The following is a 22,880-nucleotide window of genomic DNA, read 5'->3' as shown; positions in this document are numbered from 1 at the left end:
CAAAGAGGCTCTACCTTGCTCCACAGCTGGGTGAGTGGGCTCTGCCCCTGACAGACAGTAGGCAGCGGCTGCCAGCAGCGCTTTCGAGAAAGCCTCAGGCCCACCCTCTCAAGATGGGTACAGATACAGGCTTGAGGCCACTGCACAGGGAGGGCAGAACTTACCACATAACGTGGGATACCGCACCAGAGATAACCTTTCTTAACTAAGTTCTTTCTGGTACTAAGTTCTCCGGATCCTCATCAGGGGCTCCTGGACTTATCTTACTTAGATGCTCACTGATGGAGAAATTAACACTGTTCTGGGGCCCAAAGCAGTGAATCCAAGTTAAGGAAAGGGGAAAAGCATTTTCTGGAAGGAGATATAGATGCACAGATTTTCCTTATTAAGTTTAATGGACATGGATTTCAGTATATCAGATTGTAAGTAATTTGTCAAATTTTCGAAACAAATCAGGAAAAAAACAGCAAAAAGAAAAATTCATTCCCTCCTGAGACTTTTCCTACAGATCAACTACCTTCGTTAAGAAAAAGACTTTTGGGGCTGGCAGCACTGTGTATTCTAATAGAATAACACCACTTTTCTTAAAGTTCAATTTATACAAGCAGCTATGCTAACTGCTTATAGGAAAATCACATCAATACCATTTTCTCTGTCTTTCCAATACAGATTTGAGAATGCCATCCTGATTTTATTACTCTCAGCCATACAGGAGTGAACAAGAAACCCAACTTTTCCCCCACCTGGCTCTGAAGTTTATTATTAATGCTACCATCATCAATATTATGTAATGAATGTCATCACCATTATTACAATTATGAATTGGGCATCCAAACTAGTGAAAATACTGTTCACAAACTCCATGGCAAGTGAAACAATGTCCTTAACTATCTATTCCTTTTTTAAAAAAATGTATGCATTTCTCCTTACCTTCAATTTTTCTAGGTGAGCCAGGAGAGGGAAGACTTCAGAGCTTAAAGTGCAGTACTAACTATGAAGGTTCTCAATGAGCATAATGCCATCTCCTAGAGAGCAACTTGGAAATAATCGTTGGAGGCGTTTCCATAATTATTTTTAAATTAAAATTTAACTTTAGTTTCAATTTACAAGAAATCTGTGAAAATAACAGAGAATTCCCAGGCCCCCACGCCCACTTTCCCCTTCTTATTAACATCTTAAATTAGTATGGTCCATCTGTCACAATTAAAGAGCCAATGTTGATATTATTAACTGAAGTCCATACTTTATTCCATTCTCCTTAGTTTTTCACCTACTGCCCTTTTTCTTCGCCAGGATCCCACCCATGACACCACATTACATTTCATCATCACGCCTCCTTACCCTCCTTCTGGCGTAGCTGTGACAGTTTCTCAGATTCCCCTGGTGTTTGATGATCTTGGCAGTTTTGAGGAGTGCTGACCAGGTATTTTGTAAACTGGGACATTTTGTCAGTTGGAATTTCTTTGATATTTCTTTTTATAATTATGGGGTTTGGAAGGAAGACACAGAGGTAAAGTGCCATTTTCATCACAGATCAATAGCACATACTATTGCTACAACTTAGGTGATGTCGACTTTGATATCCTGGATGTGGTGATGTTTGTCACACTTGTCCAATAAAGGTATTCTTTTCCCGTTTCCATATTGTACTCTTTGGAAGTCACTGCACATGGCCCACACTAATGTGTGTGGAGCTGGGGGAGGGGGGGGGTCTACATCAATTATCTGGAATTTTTCCACACACTTGTCTATTCTCCCCATTTCTTTATTTATTTATTCAATCATTCATTTACATCAGTGTGGACTCCTGGATATTTATTTTATATGTCGGGTTACAATCCAATTCTATTTCATTAATGTGTTGCTCCAATTGGCCCAGCGTTGGCGACTGGAAGCTTTCAGTTGCTATGTCCCCATCCATGTGTGCGTATGTGTCCTTCCCAAGTCCTACAATTGGTTATTTCTACTAAGGAATCCTGGTGCCTTTACTGGAAAGTGGTATTAGAGTCTCAATCTAAGAGAACTGAGAGGCTGTACCCTAAGGACAATGGGCTAAATCATCACTTTCAGAGATTTTACAAAATATCCAAGCCATGACCAAGGTTATAGCAAACAATAGACCTTCATGTGAAACAGAGGGCCTGAGAGTGAGGGCTGAGTGCAATCCTTAATGAGGGAGAGAATGTTAAAAGATCTTTCCAAAGTATTGACCTCTCTAAACTTAGCTCCTCAACTGAAAATTGGGATAACCCTGGCCGGTGTGGCTCAGTTGGTTGGGCGTCACCCTGGGCACTAAAAGGTTGCCCGATTCCTGGTCAGAGCACATGCCCGGGTTGCAGGCTCTATCCCCAGTAGGGGGCATGCAGGAGGCAGCTGATTGATGTTTCTCTAATATCAATGTTTCTCTCTCTCCCTCTCCCTTCCCCTCTCTCTCTCAATCTTCTAGTATGGTTGTTAGAATTAAGCAAGAGGAGGACCTTTTAAAGTGCCTTGAAATAATAGCTGGCACACAGCAGGCACTTAATACATTATAATTTTTTTTAAAAAAGACAGCATGGGACTTTGACCTCTGATGCAATAATTGGGTCCACTTTACCAAAATGATTATTTCATTTATAGGTTTTATACTAGAAAACATAAAGAGAAAATGTTTTAACAATTATTTGATACTTTCTTTCCTTTTAGGAAGAGATCAATTTCTCTTTATAACCCAGGTATTATCTTACAATTAAGTGATTACAGTAATGACAACAATTTCACATTTCACTTCTACGTTAATCCAAATGGTCCTTTCAGTATTTCATAGGCCACACAACTTATGAATATTGCAGGCAGCACTTTTATGATATTTGGAGTGAGGCCCCTGAAAAAGCCCATTTTTCCTTCTTTGTAATATATATCTTGAATGAGATGAATCATAGTTGTTGTTTTTTCCTTCTGTGCTATAAATTGAAAAAAAAATCAGTGTAATTCAATATTTAATCTTCATATATTCGGACAGTACAATGATTAACGAGAATTTACAGGGAATGAAATTATTTCAGAGTACACCTCGCTCCCTACCTATAGAATAGTCCCATGTGGTCCAATACCATAGTCACTAGACACATGTGGCTATCTGAATCTAAATTAATTAAAATTAAGTAAAACTAAAAGTTTAGTTTCGCAGTTGCACGACACTTCCAGTGCCCGACAGCCATGTGCGCCTTGCAGCTGCTGTACTGCACAGCAGACATGAAAGCTTCCCAGCCTGTGGGAGCACTCCTGCACAGCATTGAAAGTCTTCAATGAGGACCTCACAGGAGCACTGGCAATGGAGTGTGACCTCAACAGTCTGCTGGGGGATGGGCAGGTGATGGGATGGATGGAGAGATTCCCCACCCGGAATGCCATGTAAATTAAACCCCAAAATCTTCCTAAAAAGAAGGGGGGGGGGGAAAGAATGTAAGAATATTGCTTACCACATGACCCCTTAAGGCAGTGGTTCTCAACCTTCTGGCCCTTTAAATACAGTTCCTCACGTTGTGACCCAACCATGAAATTATTTTCGTTGCTACTTCAGAACTGTAATGTTCTACTGTTATGAATCGTAATGTTAATATCTGATATGCAGGGTGGTCTTAGGCAACCCCTGTGAAAGGGTCGTTTGACAGCCAAAGGGGTCGCGACCCACAGGTTGAGAACTGCTGCCTTAAGGAATTTACTCAGGAAGATACTAATAGGATTATGTGAGAGCTTTTTTTTTTCCAACTTGAAGGGTATTTTCTTAAAACCTAAATTTCTGACTTTGCACCTAAGAGGAACAAGCAGACAGGGCCCCTTCGGTTTCACGTCTCCTCGCCAAAGAGAACAAAACAACGCGTTCAAATGCACAAATGTGTTAAGTTCCCGCTGCAGGATGTGGCAAAGGAATTCCAAGTTCATCCTGAGTTACTGCGGATTCAATCTGAGGAAAGTAAAACCTTTCCTACGGCTCTGCTTGGCGCTTCCTAACGGTAAACTCTGGAAAACGACCATTGGGAACAGAAACATATGTGCAGAGTTCCAAGTAGAACTTTGTAGAGGAAAGAAAATCTAAGCTCCACAAAAGGCTCTATGATAAATTCAAGATCATGCTTTAACAATCAGAAGTTAGCTTTTTATTCAGCAATCCTACAGTTTTTCTGATTTTGAAATCAATTTCTACTCATTTAAAACAACTTGTTTTAACTTCGTTTTTTTATATTTAATTCATGGAATTAATAATGATTACTTCTTTACTTCATTAGCTTTTTAAAATTTGTTTTTTGTTGCTGTTAATCCTCACCTGAGGATATTTTTCCATTGATTTTAGAGAGAGTGGAAGGGAGGGGGAGAGACAGAGAAAGAGAAACATCAATGAAAGAAAGACATTGACTGGCTGCCTCCTGGACTCACCCCAACCAGGGCCAGGGATCAAACTGCAACCTACGTAAGTGCCTGGACCGGAATCAAACCTGCAGGCCTACGCTCTATCCACTGAGCCAAACCAGCTAGGGCAATTTTATTAGCTTTTTAAATTTATTCTTACTTCATTAAAAAACCCACACACTCACCTTGAGCCTGCATGCGTGTTCTAAGAAGGGTCAGAGGGAAGCTGGCTATCTGACCACTGGTGTGTGACAACGTGCTACATCCCAGCAAAATCATTAAGCCGGGGTCTACAGAGTTTCCTGCATAATGTTCAAGCCAATAGTTCTTCAAAAGCTGGAAGAGAAGAAATCAGGAAACATCCTTTAACTACTGTGCAGGTTGAAGGAGAAGAAATTCATTGTTCACACAACTGCAGGAAACATTACTGAGTAGCTTCTTGATTCTGGAATGATATTGAGCATTTCCGTAGATGTTACCTCAGTTAATCCCTCAGAAACCTGACAAGTCAGTATTGTTGCCTCCATTTTATAAATTTCGTAAATGAGCCCTGACTTGTTTGGCTCAGTGGATAGAACGTTGGCCTGCGGACTGAGGGGTCCCGGGTTCGGTTCCGGTCAAAGGCATGTACCTTGGTTTGGGCACATCCCCAGTAGGGGGTGTGCAGGAGGCAGCTGATTGATATTTCTGACTCTCTAGCCCTCTCCCTTCCTCTCTGTAAAAAATCAATTTAAAAAATATTTTAAAAAAAATTTTCGTAAATGAGGGAACTCATTCAGAGAGACTTAAGTTTTCAGGTCAGAAGCTATTTCATGAAAAGTCATTTATAACCAGTTTTTAGAATAAAAACCGTTATTGTACCAAATTTTCCAATGTAACACATAATGTCACATTTTGGGGATAAACTCACCTCAAAAACAGTAAGATCTGTGCCTGCATAAGGTATAATGCTTAGCAAGTTAGGGATATAGCCTTTGAAAAAGGCTCTAACACCTTCTTGTCTCAGAAGCTTCTTGCCACAATCAATAATCCCTGAGTACTGTCCAGTTTTACCTACAGTCAGTCTGGTCTTTATTACCTAAATGGGGAAGAACATATTGAAAATATATTACCAGAGTCATTCAGCTCACCTAGCAATCTAGAAAGCTATATTATATCACAATGTTTACTAATTATCATAGAAATCAAAAAAGAAAGGAATCTTAAACATAATTTTGATTCCTTACTGACTCAAACATGAACTGATAAAGTATAGAGCTTTTTAAAAAAATTAAACAGGAGAATATAACTCATCACTGTGGCTCTAATTAATATATCCATTCAAACCCCCTTACTGGGCTGTAAGGCAACATATTCTGAAACACATTCATTACTGCTTCAGATAGGTTTTTTTTTTTAAGTGCTAAATGAAATTGGCTCTTTTTCTCATGCTGGTGGTACCTCTTGCCAAAACTACAGCCAAGCTTAACCAGTTTGGCTCAGTGGAGAGAGCCTCAACCTGCGGACTGAAAGGTCTCAGGTTCAATTCCGGTCAAAGGCATGTACCTTGGTTGCGGGCACATCCCCAGTGGGGGGTGTGCAGGAGGCAGCTGATCGATGTTTCTCTCTCATCGATGTTTCTAACTCTCTATCTCTCTCCCTTCCTCTCTGTAAAAAATCAATAAAATATATTTTTAAAAAAATAGTATCTACTTTGCCTTGATTGGGTGGGTAGGAGGTAATCAACCAAAGACCTTGTATGTATATATATATCCATATACATGGACACAGACAATAGGGTGGTGAAGGCCTGGGGTGGGGGGAGGGGCTGGAGGGGATTAATAGGGGTAGGGTGGGGTGAGGGACCATATGTAATACTTTCAACAATAAAGGTTTATAAAAAAATAAAAACTATCGACTTTGCCTTGATGGGGCAGACTGCCTGAGCCGCCTCTGAGCGGTCAGATGGAAGGCCTTTGTTTTATGACCTTCTCTGCAGGACCCTATACTTTGAACGACCCCATTCTGAAAGTACTGCCCTCCCCAGGACAGTGCACTCTCTTCTTATCCAATATCTCTGAATTTCCAAATTCTAACCCAAACTCACACATTCTATTTGTGCCTTTCATGAAATCCCTAACTGGAAATCATTTCTCCCCTTTAAATTTCCACTAACACTTCCTATTGCTCTCTCTTCTAGAATTTGTATTTTATATGTTAGACCATCAGCATTGATGTGCATGTTTTGTCTCCCTTCTGGACTATAAGAAGCTCCAAGACCAAATGTCTGTCTGACTCATCTCTGGACCTAGAAAAGTACCTCACCCGTAGTGGGTGTGCAGTATTAATGAATGAGTCAATTAAACAGCAGACAACAAAACTGTTATCTTCTTGGTACATTTATAATACTATCTCTTTATCCTAAATAACAACAACAAAATAGATATATACACTAAGGCCAACTGATACTTGATATGAGCTTTAAGTCCAGTAGCTATAAAATTGTTTATTATACAAATTCTTGATCTGCAATTCATTTATAAAAAATTAGAAAGTATTACTTTATTAAAACTTTATAATAATACATACCTCCATGGGGTAAATACAGGTCTGAGCAGTTACACCAGCCAATGAACCAGATACAAATCTCTGAATAATTCCTGTTTTAGCACCATCAAAACTAAGCCATTTCTTATACTGTATAAATAAAAGTATTGAAATGTACAGTATTACTGAAATGGATTCTATATTGTTTCTAAGTTTATAACATTAATTAGTACTATAAAACTATTTGAAAAAGTATTCTAAATACCTGATATTAACATCTAGTAGAATACTTAATTTCAATTTTTATGCAATTATCTAAGATAATAAGAACCTTTCCCCCTTTTTTCTGTAGAGTAAGTCAGCGATATTAAATCACTTAAGCATCTTCATGACTTTCATACTATTTCATAAAAGACATACAAATGGCCAAAACCGGTTTGGCTCAGTGGATAGAGCGTCCGCCTGTGGACTGAAGGGTCCCAGGTTCGATTCCGGTCAAGGGCATGTACGTGGGTTGCGGGCACATCCCCAGTAGATGTGCAGGAGGCAGCTGATCGATGTTTCTCTCTCATCGATGTTTCTAACTCTCTATCTCTCTCCCTTCCTCTCTGTAAAAAATCAATAAAATACATTAAAAAAAAAAAAAGAAGACATACAAATGACACAAAAGGTGCACGGAATCTATCTTTTATCTCTTTTTAGCCTCTCACCTTCCATGTGGAAGGTACTAAATATTCTTTGGTAACTGGGTAATCAGGAATAGTAACCAGGTAAATTGCGTTTGTTACAAGGAACAACAGTTTACTCTGCTTAGCTCAAGAAACAAGGAGGCAACTGCAATAGCACATGTGGAAATACGGAAAGCACCCTAGCTAGTTTGGCTCAGTGGATAGAGCAGCCGTGGGCAAACTACGGCCCTCGGGCCGGACCCGGCCCGTTCAGCTGTTCTATCCGGCCCGCAGAGCCGAAAGAGCAGAGGGTTCTCTTGTTCTCCCCTCCGCTCCTTCACCAGCAGCAGTGTTAACATGTATTAGTTCACACAAACACTCCATCCATGCTTTTGTTCCGGCCCTCCGGTCCAGTTTAAGAACCCATTGTGGCCCTCGAGTCAAAAAGTTTGCCCACTGCTGGGATAGAGCATCAAACAGCAGACTGAAAGGTCCCAGGTCAAAGGCACATGCCCGGGTTGCAGGCTTGATTCCCACTAGGGGGTGTGCAGGAGGCAGCCAATCAATGATTCTCTCTCATCATTGATGTTTCTATCTCTCTCTCCCTCTCTCTTCCTCTCTGAAATCAATAAAAATATATTAAAAAAAAAAAAAGAAAATCAGAAATACCAGCCTAAAGGTCAGGCTTCACAGGAACTAAATAAGTCAAGTTTCATGAGACTGAAACTGGAAACTCATTTAGAATCCAAGATAGGCTTAGCAAGCAGATCACCTATCCTAGGCAAGATGCTTTCCTGTCGGCCTTTTCTAGTGGCCTCTCATCAATGCAATCCTCTTAAGAATTAACTCTCTGGTTCTCAAATCAGTGACTTCCCATCAGAAAGTATGATTGGTTCAGTTCATGTGGCAGACACTGCTGTCTGTTCCTAGTACTCATTATCATCTTCTTCCGTTTAGTAACAGCCAACTCAACTATAAACTAGGTTTCCCTCGTCTCCCTTGCAGCTAGGTTGGGTGGCTAAGTGACCTATTTTGGCCAATGAGAAATGAGGAGAAATTGAGTATGCAAATTATGAGACATCTCCTTAAAGATTTTTGGATTGCTCTTTCCTCTACTTGGGGATTGGCAGATGGGTGTGACCTTTGAAGCTGAATATTGAAGATGACAGAGCTATACTGTTAGCTCTGGACTACTTGCCTCTAGCATATTTAAGCTACTGTATCTTGGTATTTCTTTGATACAACAGCTTAGAATGAACCCTAAGAAGTACTGAAATTGGTTACCCGCTGGGGGTGCTGTCATAACTAAAACCAATTTGTGGCCCTGTTAGGACACAGATACTGCAATCTGAGTCCAGTGCTTTGTGGAGATGCTTGATGAAGCTGCCTCCTGTGATAATTTCGAAGGTAGACTGTGTGCTTTCTGAGCCTGAAGCTCTAGGAAAACTGATTGTAAAATCTCAGAATGCTGGTCAGTGTTGCCCACTCCTTGCTGCTTTTAGTAAGATCTATGAGACGTGAGCTAAGGCATCTCTCTGCTTTTCTTCCCTGGGCCTCTTCTAAAACTATCGGAGCCTGGCCAGCCCAGAAAATGGAAACCTTGAGATGTGCATAGAGCACTCGTAGACTCTTATGTGATGCTAATAGGTTACACTATTTAAAAACAAATATAGCTCATCTTAACATTAATTAAGTACAATTAAAATCTTAAATCAGATTAACAAATTTAAAATAAAACATTCAAATTGCTCAAAGGAAAACCAATATCAAAATGTTTTAGAGGGCTTCCTTCACTGTGACATTGAAACGAAAAGAACTAATAATACACATCAGTTATGATAATATACTATAATCTATGAAACATTTCTTTTATCCTCACCCGAGGATATTTTTCCATTGATTTTTAGAGAGTGGAAGAGAGAGGGAAAAACAGAGAGAAATACCGATGTGAGAGAAACACATCAATTGGTTGCCTCCTGCATGAGCCTTGACCAGGGTCAGGGCCGGGGAGAAGCCTGCAACCGAAATCAAACTCAGGACCCCTCGGTCCACAGGCCGATGCTCTGTCCACTGAGCCAAGCTGGCTAGGGCCATGAAACATTCCTTATAAACAAAAGCAATATAAAAACAAAAATAACCAAATGAGAACAAAGTCACTTATATTTAAATTGACATCTATTGCTTGACACTCCAGTTTTTTCTCATGAAAGCCTGAACTTTTAAACATTAAATTTTAAATCTGATCTTTGTTGTAAAATTCCACAGACGATAGCATTTTACCTGTTCATAGGCCCCGAACTTGATGACCGTCTCAGGTGCAATTTTAAGAACATTTGCACTATTTCCTCGCCAAAGAGAACGAATTCCTCCTTCTTTTATCATCTGCTCAAACCCACCAATTAACTTCATTCTCGTTGGCTCTAAACTATGAACCTAGAAAAAAAAAAGAAGGAAGATTTTCCTGGACCAACTAATAGGGCTGTGCCTCATCGCCTGGGGCCCAAAAGAGCTGGCAGAATCTTCAAACTTCCCAATCTCTCTAAAGATGATGATGTCCATCAGTCTGTTGTCAGAAAGGCCCAAAACACAGAAGGTGTGAAACCCAGGACTGAAGTCCCCAGATTCAGCACCTTGCTGCTCCACGTGTCCTGCAACTGCACACACATCAGCCATTGCTCTGAACCAGCAGCACAGTAAGAAAACTAAGGAAGAAGCGCAGAGTCCAGAGGCTGCAGAATCCGGCCAGGAGATGAAGGAAGACAAAGAAAAACACCAGGAACAGATTGCCAAGAGACAGAGGCTGTGCCCTTTGGCAGCTCCTCCCTCTAAATCTGAGTCGGTTAAAAATAAGATTTTCTAAGATCTTAGAAAATAAGATCAGACATCACAACAACAAAAGAGCCCTAGCCAGTTTGGCTCAGTGGATATAGAGCATCAGCCTTCAGACTGAAAGGTCCTGGGTTCAATTCCAGTCAAGGGCACATGCACGGGTTGCAGGCTCAAGCCCCAGTAGGGGGCGTGCAGGAGGCAGCAGATCAATGATTCTCTCTCATCATTGATGTTTCTATCTCTTTCTCTCCCCCTTCCTTACTGAAATCAGTAAAAATATATTTTAAAAAAAAAAAACAACAAAAGAAAACCTATTCATAATCCAATACCAATTGTCACAATGTTACCAAAAATCCCAAAGAAAATAGAACACTTAAAGTATGTAAATTTAATTACAAATTTAAATTCACTAGGTTGTGGATTATTAATTTTTATACCCTTGCAGAGAAAATATTCAGCAAATATTAAATCTTAATTATTTAACAGATTAAATCATGCAGTATTTTATAACTACTGTTAACAATTTATTACTCAGTAAAAAAAAAAAGGAAATTAGACAACATTAACTCTAAAGAGGTACAAGTTAGTAATCTGCTCCAAGTAACTTAATTTCCATTTTTAAAAATATTATTAGTACTTAAATAGTAGAGTAGAACCATGCTAATAGGGCAGTGTCAGGAGCTAGAAATAACTAATAAATTAGACTAATGGTGTCTTATCACTTCTTTAATAGATTTAGTTACATTTCTGAAAAAAAATCTAATAGAGTGATTCTATTATTTTATTATTTCAAACAAAAATTCATTTAAATAGCATATAAGCATCTTTAAGAAATTAAGAAATCTTAAATGTAAAAACAAAAATATAAAAACAGAACTAGATGATAGAGAAAAGTGTGAACACTTGATAAATTAAGAGGATAACCTTTTACATTTTCAGAAAATTTACAATTTTAATGACTAGTATGAAATGTGCCAAAACATTTCTTTTGAAAAGTATCAAGGATTTTTCAAATGACTTTAATGTGTAAGGGCCACCGAACTTGCGCAATCACCTGCATCATGACTCTCAAGCGGTCAAAAGGTGCCGTGCACGTCCTTGAAACGGCGCTAGCTATTCCTCCTGCCACCAAATGCCGCCACCAGTGTCCAGAACTCTTTTCTTCCACGGTAAAGTCATCTGGAATAGCTATGCTCTCCCCTATGTCAATTATCTAATAAAATGTAAAAACAGAATTAGATGATAGAGAACAGTGGAAACACTAGATAAATTAAGGGGATAATTTTTTTACAAAGATCAAAAATCACAAGTTTTTTTTCATCTCTCATCTCCTGATAATGAAGACTGACAATGTTCTTAGCACTTGTACTAGACCAGCGGTTCTCAACCTGTGGGTCACGACCCCTTTGGGGGTCAAACGACCCTTTCACAGGAATCATCTAAGACCATCGGAAAACACATATATAATTACATATTGTTTTTGTGATTAATCACTATGCTTTAATTATGTTCAACTTGTAACAATGAAAATACATCCTGCATATCAGGTATTTACATTACGATTCATAACAGTAGTAAAATTACAGTTATGAAGTAGCAACGAAAATAATTTTATGGTTGGGGGCCACCACAACATGAGGAACTGTATTAAAGGGTTGCGGCGTTAGGAAGGTTGAGAACCACTGTACTAGACCAAATAATTTTTAATAATGCATTCAGATATAGGTTTACCATAAGATCAATGCCCACTGATAAAAGAAATTAAAGACACAAATAAATAGAAAGATATATGGTGCTCGAGGGTAGGAAGGGTTGATATTGTTAAAATGTCCACACTACCCAAAACCACCTACAGATTCAATACAATCCCCATCAAAATTCCAATGATATTTTCCATAGAAATAGAAAAGAAATCCTAAAATGCACATGGAACCACAAAACCCTGAATAGACAAAGCAGTCCTCAGACAGAACAAAACTGGAGGAATCACACTCCTGCTTTCAAACTATACTATAAAGCTATGATAATCAAAACAGTATAGTAATGGCATAAAAACAGACACATAAATTAATGGAACAATCGAGAGCCCAGAAATAAACCCTCACAGATACAGTCAACTAACATTTGACAAGGGAGACACGAATACTCAGTGGAAAAGGATAGTCTCTTCAGTAAATGGTGCTGGGAAAATTGGATAATCACATACAGCAGAATGCAACTGGACCTCTCTCTCATACCACTTACAAGAATTAACTCGAAATGGAGTAAAGGCTTAAACATAAGATCTTAAACTGTAAAACTCCTAGAAGAAAACACAGCAAAAAAGCTCCTTGTCATTGGTCTTGGCAGTGACTTTTTGGATTTGACATCAAAAGCATAATTAACAAAATCAAAAATTAATATGTGGGATTACATCAAACTGAAAACCTGCAAAGTGTGAGAAAATATCTACAAATCATATAGCTGATAAGGGATTAATATCCAAAATATATTAAAGAAACTCATACAACTCAATAACAAAAAAAAATCCACTGAAAATGGCCAAAAGAACTAAAGAGATACAAATGTCCATATACGTGAAAAGATGTTCCATATCATTAATCATTGGGGAAATGTGAATCAAAACCACAATGAGCCCAGCCGGCAAGGTTCAGTGGTTGAGCATTGACCTATGAACCAGGAGGTCATGATCTGATGCACATGCCTAGGTTGCAGGCTTGATCCCCAGTACGGGGCATGCCAGAGGCAGCTGATCAATGATTCTCCCTCATCATTGATGTTTCTCTCTCTCTCCCTCTCCCTTCCTCTCTGAAATCAATAAAAATAAATATTTTTTTAAAAAACCACAATGAGTTACTACCTCACACTTATTAGAATGGCTATTTCCTGGAAAGAAAAAAAAAGGAAAAGAAATAACAAGTATTGGCAAGATATACATACACACCCATACCCACATAGACACACATCTATGTACAATAATAAACAATGGTCACTGTACTGTCATGAGAAAGAAGGAAGTCCTGCCATTTCCATAACATGGACGGGCCTGGAGAGCATCAGGCTGAGTGAAGTCAGTCAGACACAGAAAGACAAACACTGTATGGAATTACTTCTATGTGGAATCTAAAAAGCCAGATTCAGTCTTTCCCTTCAGCGTGCCACTGAAGATCCTGGTGTTGCCATGGCCGCCGCCCCTCCCAGGGTTACCGGTGTGGTAAGAACAGCCGTACCCAAAGTCTCCTTTGTGCTGAGGTGTCCCTGATGCCAAGATCCGCATCTTTGACCTGGGGCAGAAGAAGGCAAAAGTGGACAAGTTCCCACTCTGTGGCACATGGTGTCAGATGAATACGAGCAGCTCTCCTCCGAAGCCCTGGAGGCTGCCCACATTTGTGCCAACAAGTACATGGTGAAAAGCTTGGCAAAGATGGCTTTCACCTCCGAGTGCGGCTCCACCCCTCCCACGTCATCCGCATCAACAAGATGTTGTCCTGTGGTGGAGCTGACAGGCTCCAGACAGGCATGCGGGGTGCCTCTGGGAAGCCCCAGGGCACAGTGGCCAGGGTCCATGTTGGCCATGTCATCATGTCCATCCGCACCAAGCTGCAGACCAAGGATCATGTCATTGGGCCCTACGCAGAGCCAAGTTCAGGCCACCAGAAGATCCACATCTCCAAGAAGGGGGATTGTACTAAATTTAATTCGGATGAGTTTGAAGACAGGGTGGCTGAAAAGCGGCTCATCCCAGATGGCTGTGGGGTCAAATACATCCATCATCGTGGTCCCCTACACAAATGGTGGGCCTTGCACTCAGGAGTCTCGGTGCTGCCCCCTCCTTCCAACCACCAGTAAACCCTACTTCCTATCCACAATAAAAGTAAATAAAAAGCCAAATTCATAGAAGTGGAGAGTAGAATGGTGGTTGCCAGGAGCTGGGGAGTAGAGGAAATGGGGAGGTGCTGGCCAAAGGGGACGAACTTCCAGTTCTGAGATGACTAAGTTCTGGGGATCCCATGTAAAGTAGAAACAGTAATTACGTGAGGTGATAGAGGTGTTAGCTAACCCTACTGTGGTCATCATTTCACAATATAGAAGTGTCTCAAATATGTTATACACCTTAACTTACAAATGTTACATACCACTCATATCTCAATACATTTGAAAAACAGACCAAGATATAAATGCAGTAGGGATCAATGAGATGCACATTAAACCAACAAGATATCACTTAATGTCCAACAAAATGGCAAATGTCAGAAAACTGGAAAATTCCCAGTAACAGGAATATAAAGAGAAGCAGGAACTTTCTGGCACTGCTGGTGGGAGTAAGCTGGCGTAGCAAGCCATTCTGGGAAATAACATGGCTAGATGGCATTTTGGAAAATGGAGACTAAACACCCTAAAAATTTTACAAACGCATATTCCTTCTGACTCAGAAACTCAGGTAACATAAGGGAAAAGCATTTTTTGTGGGTGGGGAATTAGAGATAACACTATGAGGAGAGACTACTGTTTCTTTAGCCACTGAGGCTGAAAGTATTATAGGGATTATGCGACCATAATAACAGCTATGACACTTATGACAGATAAAAAATACAAACTAATCTTACAGTAGAACGCTTCCAGAAGCCAGCAATTTCATCGATACTTTTTGCGGGATGAAGTAAAAAGTAGTACTTCCATTCGTCCCAGTCTACTGTCATTGTCCCATCGCTGTCCATGCTGGAATTTAAAAACAAACGGTGCTTACAACACTTATAACAAAGACAGCGCCATGATAAAATTAACTAAATGCTTCGTACATATTTATGATAGAAGCCATTCCTTTGGACTTCATGAAATTGCTGTACTTTCATATTTTAATAGACTTTATTTTTTAGAAAAATTGAGAATATAGCCCTGGCTGGGTGGGTCAGTTGGTTGAGCGTTGTCCTGTACACCAAAAGGTTGCAGGTTTAATTCCCAGTCAGGGCACATACCTAGGTTGGGGGTTTGATCCCCAGTCGGGGCACATACAGAAAGCAACTGATCAATGTCTCTCTCTCCCCCTTCCTCCCTCCCTACCTCTCTCTCTCCCCCCCTCCCTCCCTTCCTCTCTCTAAAAATCAGTAAAAACATATCCGTGGGTGAGGATTTTTTTTTTAGTTGGGAATATAATACAGAGTTACACCCCTTTTCCTCTAATGGTATCATCTTACATTATTATGGTACATGTTACAATTAATGAACCAATATTAATACATCATTAACTAAAGTTCACACTATCCTCAGAGTTCCTTCGTTTTTAACTAATGTTCCTCTTTTGTTTTAGGATTATGAGGTAGTCGTCATGTCACCTTAGGCTCCTCTTGGCTGTGTCAGTTTCTCAAACTTTCCTTGTTTTTGGTAACATTGACAGTTTTGAAAAGTATTGATCAGATATTTTGTAGAATGCCCCACTGATGGAATTTTAACTATTTACTTGTATTTCTCTCACACATGCCTTCCTCTTTTAAAGGGAAGGCTATTTAAAGTCACCTTCATATTGCTAGCACTGAGCACTCAGTAAATGTTAGTTGAATGAATCAATAAATGAATAAAACTGACTGAGGATGAACCTTATACCTTATGAATCTTCTAATAATATTTTCCCTCTGACCCTCTTTTCCCTACTTATAGCTTTTAAGTCAACTTTAAAATAACCTTTTACTTATTAATTTAAAGAGAAGACTCACTTTTTACCATGAAAAATTCAGGGTTTACTCGACTTTTAAGCATCTCAAAATCAAAAAACACAACAGCTATTGTTTCTTTGAAGTCTAAGTTAAAGGTGGAATTAAGTGAAATGCTTTTTCAATTGCATTTTTCTCAATGGAAATTCTAAAAAGCAAATTCCATCCGCCAACAAAAAGATCCGTATGATGTCCAGTCCCAGCCAAGACAAAATAATGGGTGTAGAATGTATCCTCTCACTATGAACAATTACAAAACTGAACACAACATATGTACGGCCAAGTGCTAAGTTATACAACTCCATCCGACTAACAGACGCAGTTACTAGAGGGTTGTGAGCTTAATGGAAATCCTAAAGGTAAGCAATGTTGAAATAAAGGAAGGGAGGGAGGGAGGGAGGGAAGGAGAAAGGGAGGGAGGGAGGGACAGAGGAAGGAGGGGAGGGACAGAAGGGAAGAATGGGCTATATTTATAGAAATTAGTTTCTAACTTAGAATATTAAACAAAAATGAAAACTATTAAAAATAAGAAGGGCTGACCTTTGGAGAATATTTTTTGCCTGAGCTTCAGAAATATCTACACCCAGTGACTTCAAAGCAGTGATTATTTCTGAAGTTTCTATTACTCCTTTAAAAAGTGAAAAAAAGTCATTAAAGTCTCTCAGAAGATAACAAGGCAAAATAGACTTAGAACACAATAGTCTTAAAAAGCCCATGTCTTTTATTGGCCGTCCATCCCATATTCACAGCCCAAAGACTAAAACGCTCTAAAAGTAAGACACTTTGTCAACTATACTTTAATTAAAAAGGGCTTTACATTCCAGAATTTTTAAAAATAAAAAATGTTTTGTAAATGTGGCACTAAAATATTTGTTGGCAAAACATGTCTCAAACTGATGTGAAGTTAATTTTAATCAATTATTTATCTAATTCAGGGTTATGCATTTGTTTCATTGATGGAATATTCATGTACAGCTGACATTTGAACAATACATGTTTGAACTGTACGGGTCTACTTTTACACGGATTCTTTTCAATAAATACAATAGGGGATTCGCATCCACAGGTTTTGCGTCCCCGAGTTCAACCAACCTCTGAGGGTTCAACCAACCTCTTATCAAAAACAGTATTTTCGAATTCCCAGCCATGGTTTTATAACTACAAATCAAAAATACTGAGCTGGTTTGGCTCAGTGGATAAAGTGTCGGCCTGCAGCTGAAGGGTCCTGGGTTCGATTCCAGCCAAGGGCATATGTCCAGGTTGCAGGCTCGATCTCCAGTAAGGGGTGTGTGTACAGGAGGCAGCTGATCCATGATTCTCTCTCATTGATGTTTCTATCTCTAACTCCCTCTCCCTTCCTCTCTGAAAAAAATAAACATATTTTTTAAATACTGTTTTCAATACACAGTTGGTTGAATCCCTGGATGTGAAGGGCTGGCTAGAGTTACCGTTTTAGGGACTCAAAGTTATACTCAGATTTTTTACAGTATGGTGGTCAGTGACCCTCAAGCCCCTATTGTTCAAGGTCAACTGTATAGTTGCATAGTGGTGCTCCAGACCCTACTTGAATTATTAAATAATAACATATATACACAGTACCCGTTTTCTAAAAGCAAAATTCTAAATTTCTAAACACATCTGGCCCCAGAAGCTGCCATACGAAGTTTGTAGATCTAAGACAGATCTTGATTATTGTACCTAGTTGGAAAGAATTAAAAAGCTAATTCTGAAGATCTGATTCAGGGGCATGAAAATAAAGCCACTCAACATTGGATAAGGCAGTGGTCGGCAAACTGCGGCTCGCAAGCCACATGCGGCTCTTTGGCCCCTTGAGTGTGGCTCTTCCACAAAATACCACGGGTAGGCGCGTATGTACAGTGCAATTGAAACTTCGTGGCCCGTGTGCAGAAGTCAGTTTTCGGCCTGGGTGAGTCTATTTTGAAGAAGTACTGTTGATATTTGGCTCCGTTGACTAATGAGTTTGCCGACCACTGGGATAAGGAAAGCGCTATACAAAAGTGGCCACTGAGGCGGCAGCAATGAGGACGCTGCGAGCAGGTGCCCTGCAGGGCCCTGTAGGGCTGCCAGAGCCTGAGCCACAGGTCCAGGTGGGCAGCAGCCCTGGTGGCAACAGCGGGGCTTCCTACCTACGACGCAGCTCAGGGGCTCAAACAAAATGAAACCAGTGGGACGCCTGCTCCGCCAGAGTGGACCTTGGCCAGACTTTGGGGACGGTGATGTCCCAGTTTGGCTAGTCAAGGCAGAAACGAAAAGATCTATGTTGCTAATCACTATATTACTTTGGGATTTCCATCCTGCCTCAGAAAGACTATTCTCTATTATTACCAGTAACTACAAGCACTGGTGTGCAACTTCACCAGGGACAATAGTCGCGTAATATTTTTACCAATGGCATTCTAATTTCCCTGATGTATCTGACAAGACGGATTCATCAACAAGAGGGTGAAATTTCAGAGCAGCACAGAGCAGAACATTCAGTCCTAGAGTGGCAGCAAATGACAGCCCAGTCTCATTTCAAGACATGCCTCTGGGTGCTACCTCAGTGTGACCGTCCAGAAAGGCCTACCCCGCCTTTCGGGAAGTGCCCGGAAGCTTGAAGCACTGTGCTTTGGGGATCAAGGGTAATGGAACCACTTTTGTGCTCAGGTCATAAAGCCTCTGATATTCAGGTTCTATTTTCTTTGACCCAAGAATCCATCAGTGGAATCCTTTAAACCAGCGGTCGCCAACCTTTCGGACCTCATGGGCCACCAGTGGGCCGCAGACCACCAGTTGGCAACCGCTGCTTTACATCACTTTCCTGGTACACTTACAATTTTTTAATTAACAAAAATTAGATCTCACAAAAGTTAAAAATTAACGTATGTTTCTTATATAGATTATAAGTAGGTTCTGATTACCCATGGTGGGTCAGCCACATATGGATGCAGAAGTGTTCTACTCTACAGTCTCTGAGTTAAGGATTTGTAACAAAGAACAACACGCATGGATACTGCTCACAGCACTATGTATAAGAACAAAAAGCTGGAGACATCCTAAATATCTAGCCATATGGGACTGATTAGATAAGTTTACTCACAAATGGAATATTTTAGAGTCATTAAAAAATGTTTGTCGCCGAAACCGGTTTGGCTCAGTGGATAGAGCGTCGGCCTGCGGACTGAAGGGTCCCGGGTTCGATTCCGGTCAAGGGCATGTACCTGGGTTGCAGGCACATCCCCAGTGGGAGATGTGCAGGAGGCAGCTGATCGATGTTTCTCTCTCATCGATGTTTCTAACTCTCTATCTCTCTCCCTTCCTCTCTGTAAAAAATCAATAAAATATATTAAAAAAAAAAATGTTTGTCGCCCGACCTATGAATCAGGAGGTTAAGGTTCCATTCCCGGTCTGGGCACATGCACAGGTTGCAAGCTTGATCCCAAATCATGCAGGAGGCAGCCCATCAATGATTCTATCGCATCATTGATGTTTCCATCTCTCACTCCTTCTCCCTCTCTAAAATCAATAAAAATGTTTAAAAAAATATGTTTGTGAAGAATATTAAATGAAGCAGAAATGCTTACATGATAACATTAAAAGAAAAAAGCAAGCCCAGCCAGTGTTGCTCAGTGGTTGAGCACTGACCTATGAACCAGGTCACAGTTCGATTCCCAGTCAGGGCACATCCCCAGGTTTCAGGCTCAATCCCCAGTGTGGGGCATGCAGGAGGCAGCCAATCAATGATTCTCTCTCATCATTGATGTTTCTATCTCTCTCTTCCTCTCCCTTCTTCTCTGAAATCAATAAATATAAAAATATTTTTTAAAAAAGCAGGATACCAAACTACACACACAGTGTGACTGCAATTTCATCTACAGAGAGAAAAGAAACCAAGGGGGAAAAAACAGACAAAAAAGTCTAAAAGGAAATATAAAAATAAATTAAAATGCTAAATCTGACCTCTAGCCAGCAGCGTTACAAGTAACTTTTACTTTCTTTCAGGAGGTTTTCTGTGTTATATAACTTTCCTGCAACTGAAATATTTTCAAAATAAACAAAACTACCATGACATATACTGCAAATGAGTGGTGAGACCTACCCACTCAGCCAAGTAGCATAGCAGAGGACAAAAACTATTTTATTAAAAGATGGTAACCAAAATTAATTAATTAGTTAATTAATTTTTAAAAAAAGATGGTAACCACACAGAAATTGTAACAATAAATACAGTTTATATATTATTTCTAGAAATTAAAAAAATACTGCTAAACAAGTAACAGAATTGAATCTTTAATAGCAGGAGTTAATTAAAGGCTAGTAAACATATCCTTTGGTACTGCTACTCATGCTAAGCTAATTGTGAATAAAACACACACATACGCACCATCATTATTTAAGTCCAGACTCTTAAATGCCAGCCTCATTTTTTTCTCATGGTCTTTAAGGTATTGCAAAAATTCTTGGAAGTCCAATCCTGAATCAGCATTGGTATCTCCAGCTTTAAAAATTTCCTGCAAGAAAGAAGAAACCATTGCAGAAACACATTGCAAGTGAAGCCCCTGTATCATTCCCACATTGGCAATTAATAATTTCACTCATGCTAATTATGATGTCCATCCACAGCCATTGGCCTACTGTTTCAGTCACAGATACAAGGCTAATATATATATATATATAAATATATAAAAATATATATGTATATATTAATTGTGCAATACTAGAGTCAATAGCCACATGTCATTTCAAATAATTATGGATCTTAGAAGAATTTACCTGCGGTGGTGAATGCCAAATACTTTGAAAGAATAAAGATACCAAGATAGCCCTAACCGGTGTGGCTCAGTGGATAGAGCGTCGGCCTGTGGACTGAAGGGTCCCAGGTTCGATTCTGGTCAAGGGCATGTACCTTGGTTGCGGGCACATCCCCAGTAGAGGGTGGGCAGGAGGCAGCTGATCGATGTTTCTCTCTCATCGATGTTTCTAACTCTCTATCCCTCTCCCTACCTCTCTGTAAAAAGTCAATAAAATATATTTTTTAAAAAAATAAAGATACCAAGATACATAGTTCTTGCCATCAGAGACTCCCACTCTATTAATTAAATGAGATAAAATATGTGCAATTCTAGCCTGGCCGGTGTTGTTCAGTGGTTGAGCATCGATCCATGGACCAAGAGGTCACCAGGTTCCATTCCTGGTCAGGGTACATGCCCGGGTTGCTGGCTCAACCCCCAGTAGGGGGCGTACAGAAGGCAACCAATTGATATTTTTCTCTCATCCATGTTTCTCCCTCTCCCTTCCTCTCTCTAAATTCAATGAAAACCATATTTTTTTAAATGCTAGAGATAACATATTAACGATTAAGCCATTAATCTGAAGGGACTGAGCTGAGTGAGAGGACATAAGTACGAGATAATGAGAGAAAAGTTAATTCAGAGTAGTTTTTGGAGCACAGAACTCTTAAGGCATTCCCTGAGCCACAGGAACGTTTGGACTTCATACCAGGCACACACATCTCACGGGGGATACAAGGGGAGTGGTACCTGAAGACTGTGTAGCATTGAGAGGAGAAATAGAATAATTGTTTTCTCTTGATATGCTGTCACTTCCATCTGAACAATTCTTACATAATCAAGTCAAAGGCCCGTCCAGAGAAGGAAGACACCCCTAACTAGGGCGACGTGCTAAACCATCAGCTAGAGTACTGTCACCCCACGGCTGAGGGTCTGGCCCGCCCACACCCTGTGGATGTCAGAGACACACAGCAGCTCTGGGGCCCCATCTGGGCCTGTCCTGCGAACGCCCTAAGTCAGCATTTTGAAAAACCCTAACTTAACTCTGCTGCCCTGTCACACATAGAAATTTTTTGATATTTGCAACCATAGTAAAACAAAGGCTTATATTTCTGATATTTGATATATTTAAATGCCACTTAACCAAGAAAAATCAACCAAAAAAATGAGTTCGCGTGTCACCTCTAGGGCCTAATCCAAGAGGTCCTTTATAAAACTCTGCATTCCCAGAGGCTAACGCAGCTCCTGAAATCCTGCGCGGGTTCAGTACATGGCGACTGGGCCACCGGAAACCCACCCGGCATTCCCCAACACGCCCGGGAGAAGGCCTGGGCCGTGCGGGCAGGGGAGGGGCTCCCGGGCGAGAAGCCCACCCTCACACTCGGGCCTCTCTCCGGAAGCGCCCCAGAAAGGCGGTCTGGCCTCCCCCTCTACTCAACGTCCCTCCAGGGCCCGGAGCCACGTCCAGGGGTCAAGCACCTTCTCCGACTGCAGGCCAAACGTGGAGCTCCAGTTTCTCAGCCCTTCGCGGAGCTCCGTGATGTCCACCACCCCGTCCCCGTTGCGGTCAAGGTCTTGGAAGAGGATCTTGTAGGGGAAGATGTCCTCGTCCTCCTGGCAGGCGGCCGTGGGCAGCACGAAGCCCCGCAGCCCGCGCCGCAGGGCCCCTCTGGTGCTGGCCGGCGGGGGCCAGGCCCGCAAAGCCGCCTGACCTCTGGGCCCCGGCGTGGCGGCCCCGCCCTCCGGCTGCGCCACCTGCCTCCGCCTCCACGAAGCCGCCGCCGCCAGGAGGCTGATCCAAGCCGTCAGCGCGGCCATGGCAACCGCCTGGCAGAGCCACTGTGGTTCCGGGTTCCCAGCCTCCCGGGGCCAGGATACCCGCGCCTCTGGGCTCTCGGGCGGGCGGGCGCCTCAGACACGACCCTCGGGCACACGGCCTCCCTGCCAAGCACCACGCGACCGGAAGCTGG

The 22,880-nt window shown here is 41.0% G+C and overlaps 1 protein-coding gene across 1 annotated transcript; it reads right to left on the bottom strand.

Annotated features, from left to right (window-relative positions):
* Positions 1-2,625: 2,625 nt before the first annotated feature.
* Positions 2,626-22,728, bottom strand: LOC132220291 (mitochondrial adenyl nucleotide antiporter SLC25A24-like). The gene is made up of 11 exons (XM_059673246.1): positions 22,390-22,728; positions 20,505-20,631; positions 16,661-16,748; positions 15,020-15,131; positions 13,643-13,696; positions 11,467-11,625; positions 9,864-10,016; positions 6,958-7,065; positions 5,300-5,467; positions 4,575-4,725; positions 2,626-2,942 (listed from the first exon to the last, which is right to left on the bottom strand). Exons 1-11 carry the CDS (start codon positions 22,726-22,728, stop codon positions 2,770-2,772), a joined length of 1,632 nt encoding a protein of 543 aa, XP_059529229.1. The 3' UTR covers positions 2,626-2,769.
* Positions 22,729-22,880: the final 152 nt, after the last annotated feature.

Source organism: Myotis daubentonii, chromosome 18 (genome assembly GCF_963259705.1).
Source record: "Myotis daubentonii chromosome 18, mMyoDau2.1, whole genome shotgun sequence".
NCBI classification, from domain to species: domain Eukaryota; kingdom Metazoa; phylum Chordata; class Mammalia; order Chiroptera; family Vespertilionidae; genus Myotis; species Myotis daubentonii.
The sequence above is the reverse complement of the archived record's forward strand: the minus strand, read 5'-3'. Positions and strand labels throughout refer to the sequence as shown.

Bases quoted from the DNA above. Each gene is read 5' to 3' on its own strand.
- LOC132220291 (XM_059673246.1), bottom strand. From the start codon at position 22,728: ATGGCCGCGCTGACGGCTTGGATCAGCCTCCTGGCGGCGGCGGCTTCG. The intron at 15,132-16,660 runs GTCAGCCCTTCT...TTTAAATTCCAG, and splicing joins GCAAAAAATATTCTCCAAAG to CATGGACAGCGATGGGACAA. The intron at 7,066-9,863 runs GTAAAATGCTAT...TTATTTATACAG, and splicing joins AGTTCGGGGCCTATGAACAG to TATAAGAAATGGCTTAGTTT.